The sequence below is a fragment of the Pleurodeles waltl genome, chromosome 5, assembly GCF_031143425.1.
Source record: "Pleurodeles waltl isolate 20211129_DDA chromosome 5, aPleWal1.hap1.20221129, whole genome shotgun sequence".
Classification (NCBI taxonomy): domain Eukaryota; kingdom Metazoa; phylum Chordata; class Amphibia; order Caudata; family Salamandridae; genus Pleurodeles; species Pleurodeles waltl.
The window spans coordinates 363,013,626-363,039,139 of NC_090444.1; the positions used below are offsets into that span (position 1 = coordinate 363,013,626).

Sequence of the window (25,514 nt, forward strand, 5' to 3'; positions counted from 1 at the left end):
CAACTGCCCCCAGCAGGCTTCTTCAGCTGTTGTATCCCTGTGCTGCAAACAAGAGGCCAGTCAGATGGCTCTTGGCATTCTCATGGCTTGACTGGACTCTGGGGACAACCTCTCCTTGAGCAGTACATGGCAGACACAGTCCCTTCTTTCGCTAGCCACCAGATAAAGCAGGTGCAGTCTTCGAGAGTTCAGGCTATCTTTGCTGCTCCCTAGGTGCAGCAGGGCAGTCCATCTTGGGTTGTTCTTCCAAGTTGTCCGAGATATGAGGGCTGGGTGCCAGGTGTGTCCCCTTTATACTTGGAAAGTACCCTCAGGACAGGATGTGGTTGGTGGCAATAGGCTTGCAGGTTCCTTCTTACCTGGTGATCACTTCCTGTGGAGTGTGGCATCTGACTATTCCAGGATGAGACATTCTGCCCACTCCCAAAATGGTGAGACTCCTCTCCTAGTGTACAGACCTCCATAACCTAACCCTGGGGTGTGGCTACCTCAGGGCTACACATCCCTTGGGAAACTGGTTTGGTTTCCCCCCTCTGCCTTTCGTGCCAGCCTGTCTACCTCAACAATGGGGAAGCCCTCCGCCCTGGTGCTACACATCTGCCCTTCAAAGGCTGCTTCACCTTTGAAGCCTGCTTTTTAGGGCAAACACCTCAGTGGCTTCCTGTGGGATGGAAATGGCACCTCCCTGGCCTGCAATCCCTCATTGTTCTCCTTCCTGAGAGTTGTTAGCACAACCCTCCATCAGGGCAGAAAGCTGGTTCCTGGAGCAGGCTCCATGTGTTCCTGGGAAGGCACAGAAAGTTTGAAGGCAACAAAGTGGCAGCTTTGCTAAAGATGCACACTGCAACAAGTTACATTAATTTCGACCTGAGATACAAGTTGGGCTTAAAGTATTGAGTTGTTTGATACCTTGGGGTGCCCACTTTGACCACACCTTTCGGAAGTTAGCACAGCTGAGGGGGGTCACGGTGTAACCCTGAACTCGTCAATTGGGCAACCAAGTCGTTCCACTGTAAAAACTGTTGTTTTGCATGTTTTACTTTCAGGACATGTAAAGTACATGTCCTGCCTGTATCTTATGTTGCACCTTGCCCAGGGGAAGTGGTGGGATTGCCATTGCTTTCAATGGTAAAGTTGGGCTAGAAGTGCACTACTGCTTTACCAGTCTGCCTTGGCAAACTAGGGGACTTGTTTTACTTGGGTGACCTCATGAGTTGCATAACTAGTGCTGCAATCCCTGGGGTACACCTCTAACTTACATACCCTGGGAACTAGAGTACAATTCACTAGGGACTTACTGGTAAGTTGCTCATTTACAATTGGTATAACAAATTCGACATACATTTTAGGGACAGGACACTGACGTCTGGTTAGCAGCGCTAGGGTGACAGTTGAAAAAACAGCAGCATTGGTCAAAAAAATGAGGGGTGACTATACAAAAATAGGCATTTCCTTACACCGTTGCAGTCATGGGGCAATAGGGAGCTGCAGGTAATGCAGGACGAGGCTGTGTAGGCAAGGTCTAGTGTGCTGTGGCCTGGGTGTGTGATAATTAGTGTGTTGTCTGTGGTCACGAACAGGTTAAGATGGACATCCTTCATGGTCTTTTCAACTGTTGTCACTTGGAAACTTAAGTCAATTCAGTGGTTTGGATCTTGTGGTCAGGAGAGGATTTGACATCAGTCCTCGAGTGAGATGAGACTGTAAATCTTGAAGTCATCCTAGGTAATAGTTTGAAATGCTTTTGGTACTTAGGAAGAGAAGAATTCAGTGGAACAATTTGCAAAAAGTTAAACAAACACTGGAGAAAAGGTGCAGTTCAATAGAAATAAAGGCTGGAAGAGCAATAGGAGGAATACAAAAGGTTAATTTAAATACAGAGTGTAAGGACATGCCTCTTTTTGCAAGTTCACCCCCACATTTTTGGATTGATGCTGCTGGTTTTTTGAGTGCACCGAGGCCTGCTAACCAGAACTCAGTGCCAGTGTTCTGACCCTATACAAATTGCATGTCGAAATGGACACACCCATTTTGCAGGGACTGACTTACTTATAAGTCCCTAGTATACAGGACCTAGGGCAGGTAAGGCAGAGTGTCCACACACAATGGCAGCCTTGTTTGTGCCACCCTGGGTGTGACAAAGTACAAAATGGCCGCCAGCCTGCCACTGCATACTGGAAGGATAGTATTTTCACTGCCAGTTCGACTTTGCCATTCACACCAATAGCAAAGCCACCTTATCCCTCAACGCTATATGTAAGTCTCCCCATAGAAAGGCCTATAAAGCCCTGTGGCAGGGGGCTGTATTTAGTTAAGTAAAGCATATATTTTTGATATGTTTTAACAACAACACATCCGACTTGTCCTTTTGCTGTGGATACAGTTAGTAGCCACCTTAGCTAACACAGGGTTACCAGTTGGCATCCTAACCCGGCTAACTCCTGAATGGGACTACTTTACTAGGTCATCTAAGGTATGAAATTAATTGTGGCGTTAAACATGACATGATGGCCAGGTCAAATTCAATACTACCATTAAAGGTAAGAAACTTTTAGAGAGTTACCACTCTGTGCTCCAGCTAGCCCACCGGCCTTACAAAGGCCTTGGCACAGACAGTTTTCTGACTGCTTGTGAATACATGTGAACAACTTCCCAGCACAGGAGCAAAGGCAATTGCAAGAGAAAGGTGTCACCTCCTCCCCCAGGATGGCCCTCAGGGTGATAACCCAAAATGCAAGCTTCAAAGGTGAAGCTGCCTTTGTGAAGGAAGTAGCGCCAACACCCCTGAGCAGGATGCCTTTTGTTCCTTCAGACAAAGTGGAGACAGGGTCTAGAAGGGATACTCCCCCCCCCCTATTTGGTTATAATGTGGGCATGTAGCCCTCTGGTAGCCACCCTTCTAGGATGACCTACCAAGGTCCTAATGACAGCGGAAGAGTTGTGCCATTTTGAAAGGGGCAAGAATGTGGCACTCTGGGAAAGCCAGATGCCACACGTCACAGGACCTTTGTCAATAGGTAGGAGGGGACCCAGTAACCCATTGGCTAGTCACCGTGTGGTGCCTTAAGGGCACTTTTCCTGGATAAATATGGCACTCCCAGCATTCTGACCCTCAGACCACGCTGGAATCGGAGAGAGGACTAAAGAAGGACTGCCCTGGGACCTGCAGAAAGAGAGGCTGCACCGTTGTAGGAGGCTGGCCTGGCTTATAGTGGGTACCTGATGGTACTTACACCTTGTGCCAGGTCCAGTTATCCCTTATTAGTAGATTAGTAGTGTTCTAGTAGCTTAGGCTGACAGAGGTAGCTATAGCAGAGCAGCTTAGGCTTAACTAGGAGACATGCTAAGCTCCTACTATACCACTTATATCATATAGCACTATATCATAAGAATCACAATACTCAAGAGTTACTAAAAATAAAGGTACTTTATTTTAGTGACAATGTGCCAAAGATATCTCAGAGGATATACTCCCTCAGGAAGTAAGTAAGATACACAAAATACTCATACAAACCATATTCAGGTAAGTAAACAGTTAGGATGCAAACACTGTAGAATACAATAGGATGCAATAGGACACAATAGGCATAGGGGCAACATAAACCATATACTCCAAAAGTGGAATGCGAACTACGAATGGCCCCAAGGCCTAGTGTAGTGTGTAGATGGTCGCTGGGAGTGTAAGAAAACACTAAGGGTGTCCAAGATACCCCACCCCACGACCCTGAAAAGTAGGAGTAAAGTTACCCTACTACCCCCCAGAAAAACAGGAAAGTCGTGATAGGGGATTCTGCAAAGCACTGAAGATGAATTCCTGGACCTGAGGACCTGTAAAGGAAGGGGACCAAGTCCAAGAGTCACGCAAGTGTCCTGGGGGGCAGGAGCCCACTAAACCCCGGATGAAGGTGCAAAAGGGCTGCCTCCGGGTGGAAGAAGCTGAAGATTCTGCAACAACGGAAGGTGCCAGGAACTTCTCCTTTGCACAGAAGATGTCCCACAGCATGCTGGAGGATGCAGAGTTGTGTCCATGCAGAAAGACCGCAAACAAGCCTTGCTAGCTGCAAGAGTCGCGGTTGAAGAAAATGGGTGCTGCCCGGGCCCAGTAAGGACCAGGAGGTCGCCCCTTGGAGGAGGAGGCAGAGGGGGCGGTCAGCAACACAGAGAGCCCACGCAGAAGCAGGCAGCACCTGCAGAAGCACTTGAACAGGCATTCAAGAAATCTGAGCACGCCAGTCGTCTCAACACAACAAAAGATGGTCCCACGAAGTCAGTGGTCAACTCAGCAAGTTGAGCAATGCAGGACGGAGTGCTGGGGACCTGGGCTGTGCTGTGCACAAAGGATTCCTTGCAAAAGTGTGCAGAAGCCCTAGCAGCTGCAGATCACGCAGTACACAGGATTACTCTCTGGTGTGGGGAGGCAAGGACTTACCTCCACCAAATTTGGACAGAAGGACCACTGGACTGTCGGGGTCACTTTGATCCAGCTCCTGTGTTCCAGGGACCACGCTTGTCAATATGAGAGGGGACCCAGAGGACCGGTGATGCAGAAGTTTGGTGCCTGCGTTAGCAGGGGGAAGATTCCGTCGACCAACAGGAGATTTCTTCTTGGCTTCCAGTGCATGGTGAAGGCAGACAGCCCTCAGAGCATGCACCACCAGGAAACAGTTGAGAAAGCCGGCAGGATTAGGTGCTACAATGTTGCTGGTAGTCGTCTTGCTACTTTGTTGCGGTTTTGCAGGTGTCCTGGAGCAGTCAGCGGTCTATCCTTGGCAGAAGTCGAAGAGGGAGATGCAGAGGAACTCTTGTGAGCTGTTGCATTCGTTATCTGAAGAGAAACCCACAGGGAGAGACCCTAAATAGCCCACAGAAGAGCATTGGCCACCTAACCAAGTAAGCACCTATCAGGAGGCGTCACCTGCTGGCACTGCCACTCAGAGGCCTCCATTGTGCCCTCACACCTCTGCATTGAAGATGGCAGAAGTCTGGGACACACTGGAGGAGCTCTGGGCACCACCCCTGGGGCGGTGATGGACAGGGGAGTAGTCACTCCCCTTTCCTTTGTCCAGTTTCGTGCCAGAGCAGGGGCTGAGGATTCCTGAACCGGTGTAGACTGGCTTATCCAAGGAGGGCACCATCTGTGCCCTTCAAAGCATTTCCAGAGGCTGGGGGAAGCTACTCCTCCTCAGCCCTTAACACCTATTTCCAAAGGGAGAGGGTGTAACACCCTCTCGCAGAGGAAATCCTTTGTTCTGCCTTCCTGGGACTGGGCTGCCCAGTTCCCAGGGGGGCAGAAACCTGTCTGAGGGTTGGCAGCAGTGGTAGCTGCAGAGAAAACCCCAGAGAGCTAGTTTGGCAGTACCCGGGGTCCATGCTGGAACCCCGGGGATGCATGGGATTGGCACCCCAATAATTATATGTAGTTCACATGTGTAATGGTGTCCCGCACTCACAAAGTCCGGGGAAATTGCCCTGAACAATGTGGGGGCACCTTGGCTAGTGCCAGGGTGCCCTTACACTTTGTAACTTTGCACCTAACCTTCACTAAGTGAGGGTTAGACATATAGGTGACTTATAAGTTACTTAAGTGCAGTGTAAAATGGCTGTGAAATAACGTGGACGTTATTTCACTCAGGCTGCAGTGGCAGTCCTGTGTAATATTGGTCTGAGCTCCCTATGGGTGGCAAAAGAAATGCTGCAGCCCATAGGGATCTCCTGGAACCCCAATACCCTGGGTACCTAGGTACCATATACTATGGAATTGTAAGGGTGTTCCAGTGTGCCAATCAAAATTAGTAAAAATGGTCACTAGCCTGCAGTGACAGTTTTAAAAGCAGAGGGAGCATAAACACTGAGGTTCTGTTTAGCAGAGCCTCAGTGATACAGTTAGGCACCACACAGGGAACACATATATGCCACACACTATGAGCACTGGGGTCCTGGCTAGCAGGATCCCAGTGACACAGGCAAAAACAAACTGACACACAAGTAAAAATGGGGGTAACATGCCAGGCAAGATGGTACTTTCCTACAACCATCAGATGGATTGCACCTGCTGCATTTTAGGCTAGCAAAGGCTGGACTGTACCTGCGGCTCCTGGCTTAGGAAAGGTTAATTCCAGCCCCAACCTACAGCAGTGACCTCAAGGATCAGTCGACTGATGTTCTGGAACCAGCTTCAGGGACACAAGAGCTGAAGTTGCCCAAACCGACAAGTTGGAAGCCAGTTACCATTTGCCAGGCCCCCAAGGGGACAAATCCGAGATAGCCAAAAGTTGTACCTGAGTCTGCCTGACCCGGGAGTGCTATCCAAGTCCAGATTCATCGCACCCATGGGACACTAGCTCCCTCCTAAGGATTGTGACCCAACCGTAGTGCAGAATGACCAGTAGCCCAGCATCAGCTGGCCTGCTACTTCAACACAGAGGATTTCGAGGGCCCCTGATCTCTGTGGTCAGGTTCACCCACTTAACCTCTGAACCGAGGAGCACTCATAAAGACACAGCTGTCGACCATACCACAACCAGAGCAACCTTTGAGCATCTTTTGCTTGCATCCCTCAGCATCAGGACCATTCCATTATAGACCATGACGGTTGTCCTGTAAAGTTTGGACTTTGCTTCAAAATCTTGTGGTGGCCACGTAACTGTCCAAAGTTCCCACTCTGGCCCCCTAGACCTCTGTCCTGCCGGAATTGGTCACCCAACCCAGGCCCAAATAGCAAAACTAAGGGCCAGATGTACAAAAATGTAATTTTGCATTTCCTAAATAGCGACTCTTTAGAAATCACTATCTATGAATTGCAAAATGATATGTATTCATTATACAATTTCCTAATAGTGATTCCTACAAAGCAGGAATTGCTATTAGGAAATCGCAAATAGGAAATCCCATGCCATTTGTTCCTGCAGGGCCGGTTTAACATTTTCAAAATAGCAATTTCCTATTTTGGAAATGCTAAACCAAGGATAGCTGTGGGCATAAGGCCCCCCCATGATGCACCCCAAAAACAGTGGTGCACATGTAGAGCACACATATGCCTTAGGGGCATGTGTCCGCTCTATCGCATTTAAAAAAAAACATCTTTGGGTGCTTTTTTAAAATTGTACATGGCTACCATCGACTTGGAGTCAATGGTAATTGCATTTCCTAAATGCTCAATTCGCATTTAGGAAATGCTTTGGACACGTGCCTAGGAATCGCAAATAGGTAATCCCTTCTTGTGATTTCCTATTCAGGGGATTGCAAATTGCGAGTTCTGTTGGGTAGAAATCTCAATTTGCGACCGCTTAAAGGGCTTTGTACATATGAAAAGCCCACTTAGCATTTCTTAATGGTCTGAAATAGTGATTTGGTCTGTTAAAAAATGCTAAATGGCTTTGTACATCTGGCCCTAACTGTTTCAAACTTTTCAGAAGTTTCCAGAGATTTGTTAACCAATGCTTGTTTGGTTCACATTTAAAAGCGATAATATCTTCTCAAATCTGTATTTCCGGAACCCTCTGGTGAATTTCTTTCATCAGCGTCTCTAAAAATCCATAAAAATATCATCTATATTTAGGTCGAGCGTAAGTGTACTACCTCTTTATACTTTTAAGCATAAGTCTTTTGTGCGCTTAAAGCCATTTCATTTGTTTGTTTCAGTGTCATTTAAAAATCCTTGCTTACTAGTGGTCAGTCATGCCTCTTTGTCCCTCCTTTTTCTCTTTGGGAGCAGGGACCAACTATTGTATAATTATGCTTGTCGTGTTTATCTGTTCTTTCGGGGGAATTTATTTTTCTTTGTTTCCTGCGCGTGTTTTGCACGAGTCTAGCACACATTGCAGGCTTTCTTCATTGAAATAATACAAACAATAGAAACAGCCAAGAGAAGGGTTCACATTCCGCACATCGTTTGCTTTCTGTAAACTAAATATTGCACCACGTTTGCCCTTTTATCATCTTCTTGTACATGAAAAATGGAATGCTAGTGCTGGGACCGGATGCTTTAGAACTGTAGCGGTCATCTTGAAGTTTTGGGTAAAGCGGTAGGTCTGGTCCAAATCCAGACAGAACAATGAAAACGGGCACCGTCACAGACGAGTCTAACACGCATTGTGGGCTCCGTTCCGCGGCTGTTTCAAGTGCTTAGCTGCTCCCCAGACAAGCATAACAATGGATTTCTTGGCTGACTGTGCAGGAGGTAAGGGCTTCGCTGCAGAGTTGCATATGCATCTCTCTCCTATTGACAGTAAAAGCAGGCATTTATGAACTATTCTGAAGGCGTGTCAGCATTTGCAGAGTTTAGTGCTCTGCATATATTCTGACACACTCATAATGTACATCTGTTTTCTTTGATTTTATTGAAAGGATAAATAGTGTGACGACATGGAGCTCACTGAGCCCTGTTCAACGGGTGTAATTAGTTATTAATTTCTCCAATATATGTCCTACACAATTCTCCCAGGAGTAGCAGTTTGTTCTTGTTTTAGAAGGACTCTAGACCATGGTGGCTGAGTTTGGCAAATCAGTATTATTGAAGAAAGAGAACCTGAGACTCGCAACTGCCTCTTAAAACATTTGAGTATTGTATTTAGTTGTTTGTATATTTTTAATAGTTTATAGTGTGTTGGACATAGTGTATTTGCAGTAAGCCACTTTGATTTTACTGCTTATCACGGTGGTGTAAATGTTATGCTTACATTGCTGATAAATGCTGTCCTCACCCCTACCTTCTGGGCAGCTTTCCTTTTTTTGGGCAAAATGGATAAGAATGTGGGGGGGGCTCCAGGCCGGTTAGGGTGGAGGTATACTTGGCTATGCAGTAGCAAAATGATTGCTTTAGGTTTTGGACCTAAGGAAACAAATCCCGTTTTGAAAAGGTCACGTTTCATTTTGTTGCTCGATTGCTTTTTATATATAAAAGCAAATATGCATTCACATTTGTAGTGAAATCTGGAGAGAAAAAACAAGGGTCACTTTTAGGCCTCCACTCGTCTACCAAACACATGAACACAGTTTTTATGCTGTTATCCATCTTGCAAAAATGATGGAAAGATTTACACGTTGGTAAATCTCATAGACAGTGGGGGATAGTCATCCAGCTTCATGACCAACAATAGGCTTCAACTTCTGAATTTAGGTGATAGGCCTTCTTCCACAGCACTATCCAGTTGGTGATACTCTGAAAGATGTATTTATACCATTTTATACATGGTAGGAGGGCGCCGTACATGTGCCAACTCCTGAAAGATAGCTTTCATGCTTTTGATAAGCTGACATACCTCTTGGGGGTGGTTTCTAGAGTGCCACCCATGTCAGACCCTTGAAGATTGCTGCAAAGCTGCCACCTACCTCACCAATCCTCTGCATACAGCCTTGAGTCTCCATCCACCTTGCCATCATTGATGGTGGAATTCACAACTCATGTTTGTATTACTAACCACTTGGTGACAGATGTGTTTTGTTTCTGTACACCTTCTCAACCCCCTTTGGCTGACCCACTCACCTCCTTGTCTAGCCTGGTAACTGCATGGTGGTTTTTTGATTATGTTAAAATGTTTTGGAATGGTTGGTAGCCTTCGTTATACATTTTCAACATACAGGGAATGTTTCATTCTCATTGATAATTCTTAGGTTAGAGCAAGTGTTTTGTATTCATCCCCAAAACACTGCAGGATAGTTACTACACCTCCATTTTCTCGGCCAATGCCCTTAGGCTGTCCGTGCATTTCCAGGTCTGCAGGTACGGCTTGTTTTCCACACTTCAACTCTCTTAGGCTACTGCACTTTCAAAAACCAATTCGAGATTTCTGACAAATCAATCACTTGTGATTATAGTCAGCCTCATCATATTCAACAATCCTTATGACACTGCATGTAGGGTCTCACCTACGTGATCGATCTCCTGGAGACTAATAGACTTCTATTCATATCATTACCCTTGGAGATGTGTGGTAACACAACCTACACTTTGTCAGCTGGTTTGAAAATGAATTGGTTATCTTTATTCATTCCACTGATTATTTGGAGACCTACTGCTGATTGACATGCATACTTGTTTCCAGCCCCCTGGAGGTGATTGATAGGCTTCCACCTACCTGGCCAACTCATTGCGGCTGTTTGGCAGACTACCTTGACTTGACCAAATGTTCTGATTTAGCAGTTATGCTTCCATCCACTTCCCAAACACTTTGACCCTCTGGCCTCACTTTCCATTGGTCTAGTAGGACAGTTGACAGGCAGCCATCTACTTCAGTGGCTCTTAAGAGATTGCTGGTAAACCCTGTTTACTTCAGCAATCCCTTTGAGATTGCTGGTAAGCTTCCACCCACTTCAGCAAGAACCGGGAAATGGATGGTAAGTTTGCATCCTCTTTCCCAACTTACTGGAGGTAACTGAAAAGTTTGTCTTCCACACCTGTCCTCGGAATATTCCATGTTGCTTCCCCACTAACACCTTTGCAATTCTTATTTTGCTAAAAAAAAAAAAAAAAAATGATGTAAGGGATAAAGTACCCTCTGTCGTATATTATAGCGATATTGCAAGTCACTGAGAAGTTCCATAACCATATAGAGAAACAAGGCAGAGTTCCTTTATAAGGTTATGGAACTCTGAGGTGACTTGCAATATCCTTATAATGTATGCCAGGGTGTACTTTGTTCCATATAACACATGGTCACACCTTTGCCTTTCCTACAAACCACTTAAACCTTGGTACGTAACTCTTTCATATTAAAAAGCAAGCGTATTTGCAAACCTGAAAAATAAAAATAAAACCTCTACTGCAAAATTAAAGCGAGCAACTTGTATTGGGCGTCTGGAAATGTATCTCTGTTCTGTGTGGCGTGATATATTAGATCACATAGTAGCTTTAAACACCATACCATGTCTTCCATCATTATGAATATATTTCACCCAGGAATATATAAATAACTCCCTTGCTGCACATGAATATGCTCAGAAATATTTAGTTGAGAAAATGCCTCTCCAGTGTGCCTAATATTAGCCTAGATCTTGAATAAGACAGTTCATTTTGATGTTTATTGTACACGAAAAGATAATGATTAAGTTGTGCTTGAAATCCAGTATATGTCAAAATATATTTGTCTGATTATACCACCCACATCCGAGTTTCTGTATTTAGACTCCTGTTGCATTGTCACTGATTGACTCCTTATTGCAATTATGACCATGATTCAGGCCAAAGTAACATACTTATTACACTACACCTATTTATACACTCTTGATATGCTTGGCTGACCCTTCTAGTTTATTTCTCTTGTTACACCTCCGTGGCTATCTTGTGTCTATTTTTTGGGAATTGTGTTAGCCAGCCAGCAACTCTGATGGTGGGGTGGTGAAAGTGGTATTCTATTGTAATTAGCATGCCAATTTAAGTTAGGATGCTAAATGGCAACATGTCCGTCTTTTGTTGCAGATAGAGAAAGAAGGTAAATGGAAGTGCTTTAGTTATATGCAGGGCCTCTGGAATTGTGTAGCAGGAAAGGACCAAGTTGTGAGGCAGCGTTGACCAATTTATGTGGCAAGGAATGTACAATTAGGCATTTACAACGCCAGTAGCTCTAACTCTTGCAAATGCGAGACTTATTGCATTACAAATGCTTGTTATAAATTGTTTTTCTTCTTTCTTTCGTGTGACGTAGCTTTCTTATTTTGTTGTTCGGTGCTGCTGTTAAATGCTTTACACATTGTTTCTTTGCTAAGCCTTACTGCTCGCAGCCACAGCTATCTGGGGTTGAGCTTTAGGTTATGTAAACGTACCTGATTGGATCCAAAACAGTATTTGAGAGTGTACTGCACGATAAGCCCTCACAGCCATATCATATAGCATACCCAAATATTCACACAGAGGCAGTGCCATTACTCATCAAGCATGATTGATTGCCATGAAGCATTTGAAACCATTAGAGAAAATAATAGCTCTATCTTGATCTGATGAGTCCATCCATATCATGCCTTTTTGTAATGACTAGTAAATCAACCCAATGTTGACTGATAGGTTCACGAAAACATACATGAAAATGCTGTGTTTGAGTAGCAATCCTGAGTTAATAACCATAGTCTTTGCATTCAAAGTATGTGACACAGGAACGGAAATACCAAGAGAAATCTACAGGAGTGTGCAGTCAGCGTATAAAGGAGTGAGAAAAGCATGTGAAAGAGTGGAAAGCTTATATGCACAAAGATGCAAGTCAGGCAAAGTAGTTCCTCTTTAGCAACTAGATATAGGCACATCAAGTCTGCGCCCAGAGCCTGGTTCAGATGCAGCTAAGCATGCCCTAGGTGCTCCAGCTGCCTACTAGAGGATAAAAGAAAATGGTCTCAAACTTTGTAAATGATGTTAACTGTAGTCATAAATCTTACAGAAGTGGAGAAATTCAGGTAGCTCGGATTGTGGTTTTGCCCCACAAGAATAAATCAATTTATGATATAGCAAGCTTTGTAAAAAAAAAATGCCACCTTTCTACCTATCTGTCTACCTAGAATCTACCTGACTTTAAGTAACAGAAAAATAAAACAACATCTAAAGGATGATAGGTAAATATTAGGTTGCATTTTCTCCACATTTATCAGTCATGTGTTTTATATGGCAAATGTGGTAGCATATCCAGATTTGGTTAATAATTAAAAGATCTTAAAATCATTTAAGTTTATCAAAAACATTACTGTGTTAAATGGTGGAATCAGTAATATGAAAACAAATGACTGTGTTAATTTGTGTTTTTCGTAGTTGAGTTTCTCTGGAGTCACACAACAGAAAGCATGTGTGTTGGATACATGTCTGCTCAGGATGGAAAAGCAAAGGTAAGAAATAGTATATGAAAAACATGCTGTGTATACCTAGCAGTAGCACAAATTGTTTAGTGGACTTTATACCACAAAGGATGTCTGAATTGTATTCATCTAAAGACATTACACTAACTGAAAGGCTACTGTTTTCTTGATTACGAACCTAAAAGGCTTTGGACTTCTTGCTTATGTATGTACTTTTGTGTAAGGTAGCACAAGGTACTGGACTTCTTAATTTTTTGAGGTATCTTTTGTGCGGCTTCACTGTCTCCAATACTATTGCCTCATAGTGAGACTCAAAATAGCTCTCCTAGTCGTTTGGAAAAGGTGATGGTGGGAGCAGGCACTCTACTCCTCATGAGGAAGCATGCCCTCAGTTAAGTCCACTATGTATCAACTTCAGTTATATTTTTAGCATTAAGAATTTATGTATACCCCTTTTTGTCCTTTTATCACTGACTCCCATGTTCTTTTCTTCAGCCTTTTTTTCTCTAAGTTGTTTCAGCTTTTGCATCTCAATTTACGTCTTGCTCTCTTTTCCTTATATAGTACAACCAATGTCTTGCTTGACTATCTGACATAAAGTGAATTTAAGATCAGAGTGGCAGACTGTTGTGTGGTCTGTGTTGTTTTTTGCAATCCTTAACTCATGCCTTCTTTGATGTGATGCCATTGGCCAGATGCATGAATAATGGAGGTGGGAAAAAGAGTAAACCCAATTGCGTATTGATTTCAGGATACAGTCATTCGTAGCCTAGCCTTTCTGTTTCAGATGTTGATTGTTGTGTTCTGTCAATGGTTTAACAAGTCCCATAATTAGTATATAACACATTATATTAGAGTTACTGATGAATTCAAGGGCATTATGGCTCTATGCCAAACACTAGAATGTAGGTCATGATGACTAAAAATAAGTAATTGAGGATGGATAGTGATCCTTTTCCACCCTGTTGAAATAAAGCATGGCACCACTATAGATATGGTAGAGTAAACTCCTGATTTTAAATCACACAATAAGGATTCCTAAGATACATAACTGTGGAAGATTGTCAGATAGAAATGATGTCTGTACATGTCTGATATCTCCCCCCATTGTTCTCTACTAGTTTCCTAAGTGTCTGTCAAGATTTACTCCACTGAAACATATTTGGCTTTCGGCTGTCTAATTGTAAATCTCAAACCACAGGGCGCCAATCCATGATTTTTTACTGAAGCTGCTTTATTATCTTTATCAGCCCAGATCATTAAATGCCAAGGTAGACTTACACACACACACACACACACACATATATAGACTCAAGCTAAGTGTTTTCTAATGTGTGAAAGAAACGTTCTCCTCCAGTGGATCTATGTTATAGGCCTTAAGTACTGAACAGTCCTGCCCGTGCTCGGGCTCCTGGAACACTTTGTTTTACAGCATATGTTGGCTAAAAATATTTTTTTTTTTTGTTTTTTTTTTTAAAGTCACTTTGTTCTGTGAAAAACATTTTAGAGCAGCCTATAACAGTTGCTATTGGCCAGTTTTCGAGCGCTTACTTAAAAAAAGTAACTCTTCTGTAAATAACTTTAAAGAACAGGGAGAAGATAAGACATCATGGTTTTCAGGAAGAGCTGTGCAGACATAAAGAAGCACCTAGAACAACTAAAGGCTGTGCACAGGGTGTTTCTCCTACCTTCTGTTGCTTCCACTTTCTCCAAAGACCAGAGAAAATCCAACTAGACATCCCACATCAAGAGAAGAAAATGGGCCTGTTTGACATTGAGCTTTATGATGTTGAAGGTGGTCTCTGTCACTACGTGCTCACTGTGAAGAGGAGGCACAACGTCAAGCAGAGATTAGACGTTTATCATCTCAAAGCACATTCCGTTAACTTGGTCTGCACATTGAAAAAAGGAGATTTCTAGACTACTCAAGGTCTCTAGCCAAAGATGGCTTGTCAGCACTTACTTTTCTTCTGTTTCAGAGCTCACTCAGGATGCAGCTGCTTCAGAACCTCATCCAGCACTGTCACCTCTTTTTGCACATTCTTTAGCTCCTCCTCCACCTATGCTACCTACACCAACTCTATCTCCTCTGATTCTACCTCCTCTGGTTGCTCCTCTGTGACCTGCTGAGACTTGGGTGATGGCAGCTAGGGAACTGAGAGCTTCTAGAACATGGTCCAGACCTAGGAGATATTTTAGACGTATCAGTAGATGTTAACATTCTCGTTGTTGCACATCATTGGGTCTAGACACTTTTCTAGATCTCCTCATTGGTCAAGGTAAAAGTGTTGGTTCAGTTGTTCGGGACACTCAAGATTTTCTCATCACACTTACTCGAACTATGATATTAACGAAATCTCTGCTTTCAGTGATGTTTTGGTGAAAGAGGCCAACAATCCTAATATACTAATTCTGATGTTTTAACCTAAGTTTTCAGTAGTACTTGAGATGCTACATCCTTGATATTCTGCTCAACCTTTGCTGAAGTTGGTTCCAGGATTTCTTGAACCTGCAGTGGAGTTGTTCCTAACTTCCACTTCAGCCAAGTCAGCATTTTCACAGTTGCCAAAGAAGTACAACCCTCTGAGCAGGACCCTGCATGCAGATCCTCTTCCTGAAATTGTGGGTGCAGCAAGAAAACACCATCCCTTGCTGCCTGCCTCTACCTTGCCTCCTGAGAAGGAAAGTAAGAGATGGGTTTGGTAGATAGGACGTTCTGCAATACAACAGACTCCACTATAAAAATACCAGTGCCATTACACTTCTTTGATAAAACCATAGGTCTCTGTAGGAGAATCTTTATAGATGTCAAGACCAGTTACCTTTAGGTGTACTGCAAAGTGGCAGGATAGTAGCCAACTAAGTGATCAGTGCAGCTGCTGATGTTGCCGACTTTGCAGACCCACGGTTATTGTCGTTGTATAGCTCTTCACCGTTCTTCGTTGATCTGTCTCCGAGGTTAACAGGAAGCTCAACAAAGGATTTTAAATCTCTTTTTCTGAAACAACAAAGCTCACCTGGACGAAGAAATGCAACAAACTAAAGCTGAGTTGAAAGCATTTAAACCAGTGGGCTTAGAGAAGCTTGACAGCTTGGCTCCTGAACTCTTGCAATGTAGACATTTAAATCTGACATAAGATTTAGCAAAGTTAGGGCAGCCAGTTTCTTCTGTGAAGGTACATCTTGCAGCCATTAAAGTTTTCAGTACAAAATCCTTCACAGACCTCTTTTTAAAAAGTTCTGGGTTTCAAGTACTTTCTGGAAAGGATTGAGCAATTTATCCTCCCTCAAGGAGATGTTCTAATTCCTAGAGTTAAACGTGTCCTTTCCAAATTAATGTGCCCCCTTGCTTTGAGCCTATCAATAAGGCATCCCTCCAGCATATCCCCTAAAAAGACTGCTTTTCTGGTCAAATTTAGACGGTTAGTGAAATTTGGGCCTTATATTGTAAAGAACCTTTCACTATATTTCATGTGGAAGAAGTGATTATGGGAACCCATCCTAGTTTTCTTCCTAAACTTGACTCATATTTTCATGTAACCCAAACAATTTCCCTTTCAACTTTCTTTCTTTGTATTCTTCAAGTTGAGTTAAAAAGTTTAAATAATTAGTTTTGATAAAATTAAAGAATTAGGCAATCTGACCATCTGTTGTTAAATATAGTCCAGTACGAACTAGTTTAGCTACTTCTAAATAGTCCATTTTGTTTTGGGTTGTGTCCTATATTTTACTGTGTTACAGTACAGTCAACAAGACTTTGCCTGGTAGGTTCAAGGCTCGTTTTGCAAGAGGTAGGGCCGCTACTGCGGCTTTATTATGAATCATTTAGATTGCTGATATTTATAAAACCGCCACTTGGGGGCCATACATACTTATAGAAGGGACTGTTGCCCTGACACAGATTCCAGAACAGCTGCCTAAGTGAAGCAAGCCTCTTTTCGTACTCTGTTTGGTTATTGCACTGTTGCTCTTTTACCTTTGCCTTATCTTCTCCAAATGTTATAGTTTCATAGAGATGGGCCTGGTAATCTATTGACTGTTGTAACTTAAAATGAAGATCTCCTGGGGAGAAAGAATAGTTTCGTACTTTAAATCCTATTTCTCCTCCATGGAATTTAAATAATAGGCATAAGCAATTCTCGCTTCTTTCAAGAAAAGAGGCAAAGTTAATTGATCTCAGTTTTCATATGATTCATTATCTCCTTTAAAAAAACAACTGGCTGAACTGCCATCTATGGGGCATGATGGGATACTGGAGATGTACTGTGCCTTAAAGGAACAGTTCAGTTTTCTCCCAACCAAATCTAACCCAAAGTCTGTGGAGTGCCATATGTGGTCAAAAACAAGCAATAAATCAAAGAGTAATAGGAGAGGAAGCTGAATTGTGTACGGTTAATGTATTGTGATGTAACATTGTTTAAATAGGTGAGTCTTCAACTCTTTCCTAAATTAGAGCGCTATGGTGCAGATATTCCGGTTCCCCTGCGGCCTGCAAGCCTTGCAGCCAGCCTTGCTTTTTCTGCCCACTGCCAGGCTGCTGACCCCAGGGCCACCTGTCCCCAGGCACCCCAGGGCCACGTGCTCACAGTTTCCCAACTCATGTGCTTGCCGCCTCCCCTGCACCCTTTGCAGGCATACTAAATGTCGGCTGCAGCTCGTCCCCAGTGAGCAGATATTTCTGCTCCCCTGCTGCCTGCCAGCCTCATGGCCAGCCTTACTCCTGCTGCCCAGTGCCAGGCTCCGGACCCCAGGGCCACCTCCTCGCTGTTTCCCACCTTCCTGCACTTTCTGTCTCCCCCACACCACTACCAGACATACTTAATGCTGGCCTCACTGTGGCCATGCAGAAGGAGTGGTTCTGGTGCGCCAAACGCAAGCCCGTCGGCGCCCACCCACGCCTGGACGACGCCCAGAGGCAGGACCCCTAGTCCTCCCAACATCCGCCGCTTCTCATTAGACAAGCTCCTGCTCCTCAACACCGGACGCCAAGACTCCCGCTGCTGCACGTCCTCCCCGCACTCCACCGATAGACCTTTTGCCTGGCACCACTGTCGCTTCTTTTGCCTCATAGAACCAGCTACCTACACAGGACCAAACACCACTGCCTTTCAGAAGACGGCCTTGACCTAGAACCGCTTCAAGGCATCCTGCTCAACACCCACCCCCTCTGCAAACATGCCATGGAAATCTGGGACACTATCACCACCCTCACCTCAGACGTTGTCTTCATCACCGAAACATGGATCAACCCCTCTTCCAGCTCTGACATCGCCACCCCCAAGAGGTACCAGATGATCCACCAGGACCACACCCCAACAAGCACAGCTGAGGAATCGCCATAATATTCAAGGAAGCCATCCAGTGCTCCTTCACGAACAATGACACAACAGCTGTCATGGATCACCTTAACTTCCTACTACACATCTATGCCAAGACAACCATAAGAGGTACCCACGTATACAGACCACCAGGATGCCAGCCAGCATTCTGCAACGCTATCAGCAACATCATCACCCCCCTAACCATCGACTCCCTCCAGTACATGCTGCTCGGCAGCCTCAACTTCCACATCGAGTACCCCAAAGACGCCAACTCCATACCCCTACTGGAGAACCTCTACAACATCAAAATCACCCAACCAGTCTCCAAACCCACTCACATAGCCAGACTCATCCCCAACACCATCTTCTCCTCCAGTGACAGAATCCAATTCACCCACACCACGGAACTCTCCTGGACCGACCCCACAATCGTCCATTGTCCCATCTCTGAGACCCAGCACACCATCACCAAGCAGCATAGGCCACCCACCGCAGCTGGGGAAAAGTAACTGAGAGCCAATGGACGCAGGCTTTCAGCACCACACCACCCAACATGTCAGGCAACCTTGACCAGGCCGTCCACAGCTTCTCTGCCTGGATCAGCAAAAGCTCTGACAAAGTCACCCCTTTGAAACCAGCAAAAGCCAACAGAACATCAAAACAAGCCCACTGGTACACTGCAGAACCACCAAGCGCAACTGTCTTCTACTCGAGAAGCTATGGTGCATCTCCAAAGACCTGTCTGACAGAGCCGCGCACAAAGCAGCACTCAACGACTACCAGGGGCACATCAAGGAGACCAAAAGAGCAGCCATCACAAACTGCATCAATGATGCAGCCGACCACAACAAGGAACTCTTCACAATTATCAACGCATTCTCCAACCCGACTGCCACATAAAACACAGTACTCCCCTCCGAACAGCTCTGCGACTCACTATCTGACTACTTCCACAGCAAGATTGCCAACATCTAGAACAACTTTAACCCTCTATCCACCTCACTCAGCCTTGACAACCTCTTTCAACCTCCAAATCCCCGCTCAGCCATAACCACCTGGCCCCCACTTGACGCCCATAACACTGCGGCCCATCCACTCGGGGGCACCCACCGACCCCTGCCCCACCATCTCTTTAACCTCAGATGCAACATAAACAACACTGAACTCACCAACCTTTTCAATGCTTCCATCTCCACAGCATCCTTCCCAGATGGATGGAAGCACGCAGACATCAGACCCCTCCTAAAGAAACCCTCAGCCGACCCCAGTGACCTCGAGAACTACTAACCGATCTCCCTGCTCTCATACCCAGTCAATGTACTTGAGAAAGCCATCAACCGACATCACACCGACTACCTAGAACGAAACCACCTACTCGACCCATCACAATCACGTTTACAGACCAACCATAGCACCGACACCGCGCTCATCGTCGCAACAGACTACATCGACCAAGGAGAAACAGTGGCTTTCATTCTCCTTGAACTGTCTGCAGCATTCGACACTGTCACCCTCATCGACAGACTCCACAATATCAGCTCCTCAGAAGACTCCGGACAATACAGAAAGCAACAGCCAGACTCATCCTGGACCTCCCCAAGTGTACCCACATCACACCTCACCTCAGGAAACTCCACTGGCTCCCTGTCCAGAAAAGACACCTGTTCAAGACGCTCACACACGCCTACAAAGCCCTCCACAAACAAGGACCTTCCTACATCAACCACCGACTGAACTTCCATCTTCCCTTAAGACACCTGCACTCTACCTCACTCGCCCTCACACATGTCCCCAACACCCATCACCCCCGCAACGGGGGCCGCCCTTTGTCTAGGTCACCGCCAAAGCCTGGAATATCCTCCACCTCCGAACGACACCCTCCCTGGCAGACTTCAGAAAGCAACTCAATATCTGGCTTTTCGACTCAGGCACAGCAACCTCAGCACCCAGATACTCCTAGGGATGATAGTGTTGCGCTTTAAAAAAGACTGATTGATTGATTGAAAGTGCTTATGACTGTATTCCCACAGAGAATTATGTTTTTAGGAAGAAACTACCCCTTATGTATAAATGTTTGAAGTTTATATTGTCTAAAACTTTGCTCTGTTCTTTCATGTTTTATCCATCAAAGCATTTGCTTGTTTTAATGATTTTTACTGATTGTCAGTAATTAAGTTATGTCTGGTGTTTTTATGCACGAAAAAAATCTATTCAAGAAAATCTTTCTTTTTTCATTACTCTTGCTTTATCACTCAAATTCCTGCTACGTGTTGTTAATGATACAAGAGTCTTAAACTATGCCATGTCAGTGGTGAAAGCTTTGCCTCATCAGTGATTCAATGTTTTCCTTTAGTGGAACAAGTATCTGATTAAATTTGCTTACTGCTGCTAGTCTCCAGAAGCTGCATAGACCACAGGTTGTTATTGCAACACTACTCGACCTATATGCTCGCTATTCTTCCATGCTTTGGAAACCACAAAAGGTAGAACGTCTACCTGAAGTAGCAGTATATATACAAGTATAAAATATTATCAGACTTGAGCAAGGTAGTTCGCTTGATAAATCTAGGGGTACCTGTGGCTAGTAATTCTCTCCCATATGGAGAGTTTTTAAAGAGCTATGCTGATTAAATTCTGACCTTAATAGGATCAGAAGATGAATCATTAGTTAAATGATCTGTGGATACATATTGTTCTTACAGCTATCTCTTTGTATACCCAAGTCAGAAACCTCTGTGGTGCATGCTGGCAAAACCAACTATATGCATATGCATGCTCTATCACAAAAGGCAAATTGTTACTCACTGCCATCCTCTCTGATGTTGGGGAGATCTATAAATGGAAATTACACCATGGCATGTCCTTAGACCTGGTCCATTTAGCAGGAGTCACAAATATTTACTGAAACAGTCTGTGCAGCGTTTCCTAAAACTCACACAGATGGCATAGACTCGTAGGGGATCTTTATTTTATTATTTGGGAATTTTCCCATATCACCTTCCAGTCTGCTTCACATCTGTTTGAGTTCAAACAAATGTGTCTTTATTGATAAGGGAACTTTGTGGTATGGCTTCTCATTAAATGGTTGAAGAGGTTCCTCTACACGCTACTTGCCTTGACCCTCAGAGTAGTATAGAGGTTAATTCTATACACAAACTGCTTTGATAACACGCTCTGACTTGTAGCGTACTAGGACCTCCATTTCTTTTCATGAAGGTAAGATGTACAGTTTTGAAACTCATCTCCTATTTTTAAAGTTACATGACAGGTTTAAAGTAACTTATACCCAGCGCTTAAAAGCTCAATGGAAGCCACTATTTTTAATTTCTTCCTTTAAAGACCAGTAGACCCTATAAAACAATGGTTCCCAACCTGTGGTCTGGGGACCCCTGGGGGATAGCGAAGCCTCCTCAGAGGATCCGTGACTGCTTAGAAAATAAAAAAATATTAACAGATTAGGTCCCCAGCTTTCAGTAATGACTCAATGGGGGTCCCCGGATTCCAATAGTGAGTCAGTGGGTGTCCCGAGATTCCAGTAATGATAAAGTGGGGGTCCACAGAAGTCAAAAGGTTGGGAACCACTGCTATAGAACATTATTGATGTTTGCCTGGAAGGTCTAATTATATGATCTACATGGCAATATGTTTTTTAACAAGATCTTGTATGCTTCATCCAAATTCACCATTATTTGTACTTTTTACATTCAGTACTTCAAGTCTATCAAACCTCAACAGAACAAGCAGATAGCAGATTAGCTATTGCTTAAGAGTTAGGGGGGTATTTAGATTTTGGTCACATAATCCTGCATTGGTTGTCTTTTCAATTATGTGTTCTTCAGTCCTCTACAGGATGGTGGCTCATCTCAGTTTTATTGATGACAAGCGTAGCAGCTGTTTTAGGAATGCAGTTAATCCAACAGCCTTGTAGGAAAAGGTGGTTTGAATCAGAACTGTCATGTACACAACAGTTACTTCACATTATTTCCAATTCAGGGATCTACCCGAAGAGATACCCTATTTTGATACTTTGTGCCAGTATCTCTTTAGCATTCAGCAACCCATGGCTGGACTGTACTGCCTTTGTTGATAAAAGCGTTAATAGCAAAGCAACTGTAAATACATGTTGTAGACTCTAGAACCTAGCTACAGAGATGAGCAGTTCATCGATTCACTTAAAGTATGTTTAGAGGGGAGTATTAATCAAACTAAGGATCACAAAATTTAGAGCAGGCATCCAAATGCCTCTAGTTTGACCACCTGTCTGTTCATAGTCATTAATTTAATCTCTGTTACATCTCCTGTTTTAATATACTTTAGAGAGACACATCTTTGATGTGCATTAGTGAACAGCAAATCAGTCAAGTAGATAGAATTCCCATAAACTATGGCATCTGGGCGACTGTATACCAAGCCTCTCAGAGGGACCAATCACCTTTTTGCTAGCAAGATGTACATTTACCAAAGTGTCTCCTTGTGGGCTGCAATAGCAAAACCTCCAGGGTAAGGTAGGTTTATCCCCTCCAAAGGCAACCAGAAATAGTGATCTCACCTGCAGAGCACTGAAGCAAAGTTTTGTGTGAAAGAGGACAGAATCACTGGTCATGTCCATTCTGGAGGAGATGTGAGATGGATAAAGATAGTGTTAGGTCCTGAGATTGCTAGGACTTTTAGTGGATGTTGAGCCGCTTTACCATCTCAAACTTTTGGATGCATTTTTTATGTTGCGTATCACACAAATGGCCCATGATTGAATGTCTCCCTTCCACAGAAAACAGACTATAGTGTGTCTACCATTTAAGACCAGTCAGTTGCTGTCCAGTTCCATGTAGACTACCTGAGGATTCCCCCACGTCTTCACACCCCTGTAACATGTGCAAACACCCACTAGTCATACTGTAAGGCTGTTTTGGCATGCATTGTTCTTTCAGTGTAGAGGACATCAACATCATTCTTCTAGACTATGAGAATGATGTGGACTACCTATTAACTTAAAGGCCTATCACAAGTTGAGCACTGGATATCATCACATTGTTTGCAATTTCATTGCATATCAAAGACAGTGTGCTAATCAGGGAATTTTAGTTGACAATCTTTAGTCTTTGAACTCAAAGATCTGCTCAGTGACTAGTATATGCTTCCTTAACATGAGTTCTCCCATCACTCTCTAAACTACCTCATATTTTGCCATCAGGTCATGGAAAGCCATTTTGGATTTCATTATGGCTGAACATGTATTATTTGGATTTCCGTATTGTATAATCCTGTGAACTGCTCTACTTTGTACCCCTATTTTATACCTACTTCAACAAATGCCAACACACTACCTCTCCAATAATTCTTCCCCCGCTGCTCTGCTTTTTACTTCCTATGCTGTTTAGACTTCTAGGTCACTCAGGTTTTGTCTTATCACATCTGAACATCCATATCATATACCATGTGTGGCTCAGTGCAGTGAGCACTCATAGCTGCTAAATGTGGAGATACGAAAGTCACAAGTTTGAATCCCGTCATAGCTAATTCAGCCTTTAATACTTCTGCAGTTGCTTAGAAACATCAGCGATAAGTAATGAAGTGCTCTAGAACAACAATGCTTCATAATAATAATAATGATAAGAAGAAGAAGAACAATAATAATTTTAATAAAAATAATAATTATTATTACTGTTGTAATTCAGTCACCCCTCACAAATGCCTCCCCTCATCATAACGTCATATTTATCCCTCCAGTAATCAGTAAACACACTAAAGACCAACCCCTCTATTGACAGAGTGTTTTGTTTGCTTTGGACTGCCCAACCTAGCTCTAATAAAACTTTGTTACCTACTAAATCGACTCCCACTCCACCCATCTTCACAACATTGCAACTCCAAAACTTGTATTGATTAAGGATGCTGCAGTGGCAGTCCTGAGACAGGTTTGAAAGGCTACTTCTGTGGGTGGCAGAAGCTGTGCTGCAGGCCCACTAGTAGCATTGAATTTACAGGCCCTGGGTATAAGGGGCACCACAATACAAGGGACCACAATACAAGGGACTTACAGGTAAATTAAATGTGCCAATCAGGTGTAAGCCAGTCATGCCGCGTTTAGAGTGGAGAGCACATGTACTTTATCAACCATCAGCAGTGATAAAGTGCCCATAGTCCTAAAGCCATCAAAAAGAGGTCAGAAAAACAGGAGGAGGAAGGCAAAAAGTTTAAGGGTGACCCTGCAAAAAGGGCAACTGCAGGGGCACGTTCCAGTTCTTTACCAATCTGAACCCAGTTGGATCCCTCTGTCTATGCTTCCTAGACAACCTAAGTTAACCCATGGGGGCTCCTTAGCTGTCGGTGGCCAGAGCCAGGCCCCAGGCCATCCAGAGTCCTCTGGTCTCTGAAATCTCTATGAGTGGGGGACGTTAGCCCCAGAGCCATAGCATCCTCCACTCCCCACCAGTTCAAGGGTTCTACCCTACCACTGGTCCCCCAGCCTAGGGTCTGCACCCATAGACTAGACAGGGGTCAGGGGTGAGCCTCTACCCCCCCCATATGCCCCTTCTTTTGGGGTTCCACATCTTCCTTATAGGGGTGGTACCCCTGATTCCAGAACTTTCAGGGCGCTGGAAATGGCTGTCCTGCACAGTTCTCCCACCAGCCCAGAGCTATTACCCTGTAACTGGTCTCCTTACCCAGGGTGTGCACCGTTGGTTTGAACCTGGGTCAGAGGGGAGTCTCTCCCTCCCCTGTCCCCCCTTCCAGAGTTCTGCACTCCGCCACCAAGGAGAGTACCCACAGAAGTCACACCGGGAGGGCCGACTGGGGCAACCGTCCCCATACCATACCAGAGGTCACCCCCTAAGCCTGACCATCCAACCTAGGGTATGTACCCTCAAACTGGACCTGTAGACCAAGCCAGGACTTTCTGGGGAGTATTCCTACATCCTTCCCCCCCACCGTGCAAGAGTATGTCTGGTGCTGGACTCCCAACCCCTGCACATCTGAAAGAGCATGAAGACCCCCCCTCCCTCCCCCTGCCAGATCAGAAGTAGTATCACCAGGGTCATTCCTACGGAGCTCTGTCCTCAGAGCTGTCCCCTGGCCCTCCAGGTTCCCCACCTTTGGCAAGGCATGAAGCACCCCAGAACAGAAGTGATGTCACCAGGGTCATTCCTGGGGAGCTTCGTCCTTGGAGCTGACCCCTAACCCTCCAGGCTCTCCACTGGGGACTGCCTCCCCCTCTCACCCATCCTGGCCTCCTGTACTCTCTAGTCTGGAATGGTACTGCAAGACACCAGGTCCAGGTATCCCTTATTAGTGTAGAGGGGTGTCTAGCAGTTTAGGCTGATAGAAAAGGTAGCTTAACAGAGCAGCTTAGTCTTAACTAGGAGACGAGTGAAGCTCCTACTATACCACTGGTGTCATATGCACAATATCATAAGAAAA

General features: G+C 44.4%; 1 protein-coding gene across 2 annotated transcripts in view; it reads left to right on the top strand.

Annotated features, from left to right (window-relative positions):
* Window positions 1-25,514, top strand: part of TASP1 (taspase 1) — a 628,686-nt gene that overhangs the window by 534,960 nt on the left and 68,212 nt on the right. For both annotated transcript variants that reach the window (XM_069234107.1, XM_069234108.1), the window contains one exon: window positions 12,731-12,804. In XM_069234107.1, the coding sequence (XP_069090208.1) occupies window positions 12,731-12,804 (74 nt within the window). The remainder of the gene's footprint in view (window positions 1-12,730; window positions 12,805-25,514) is intronic.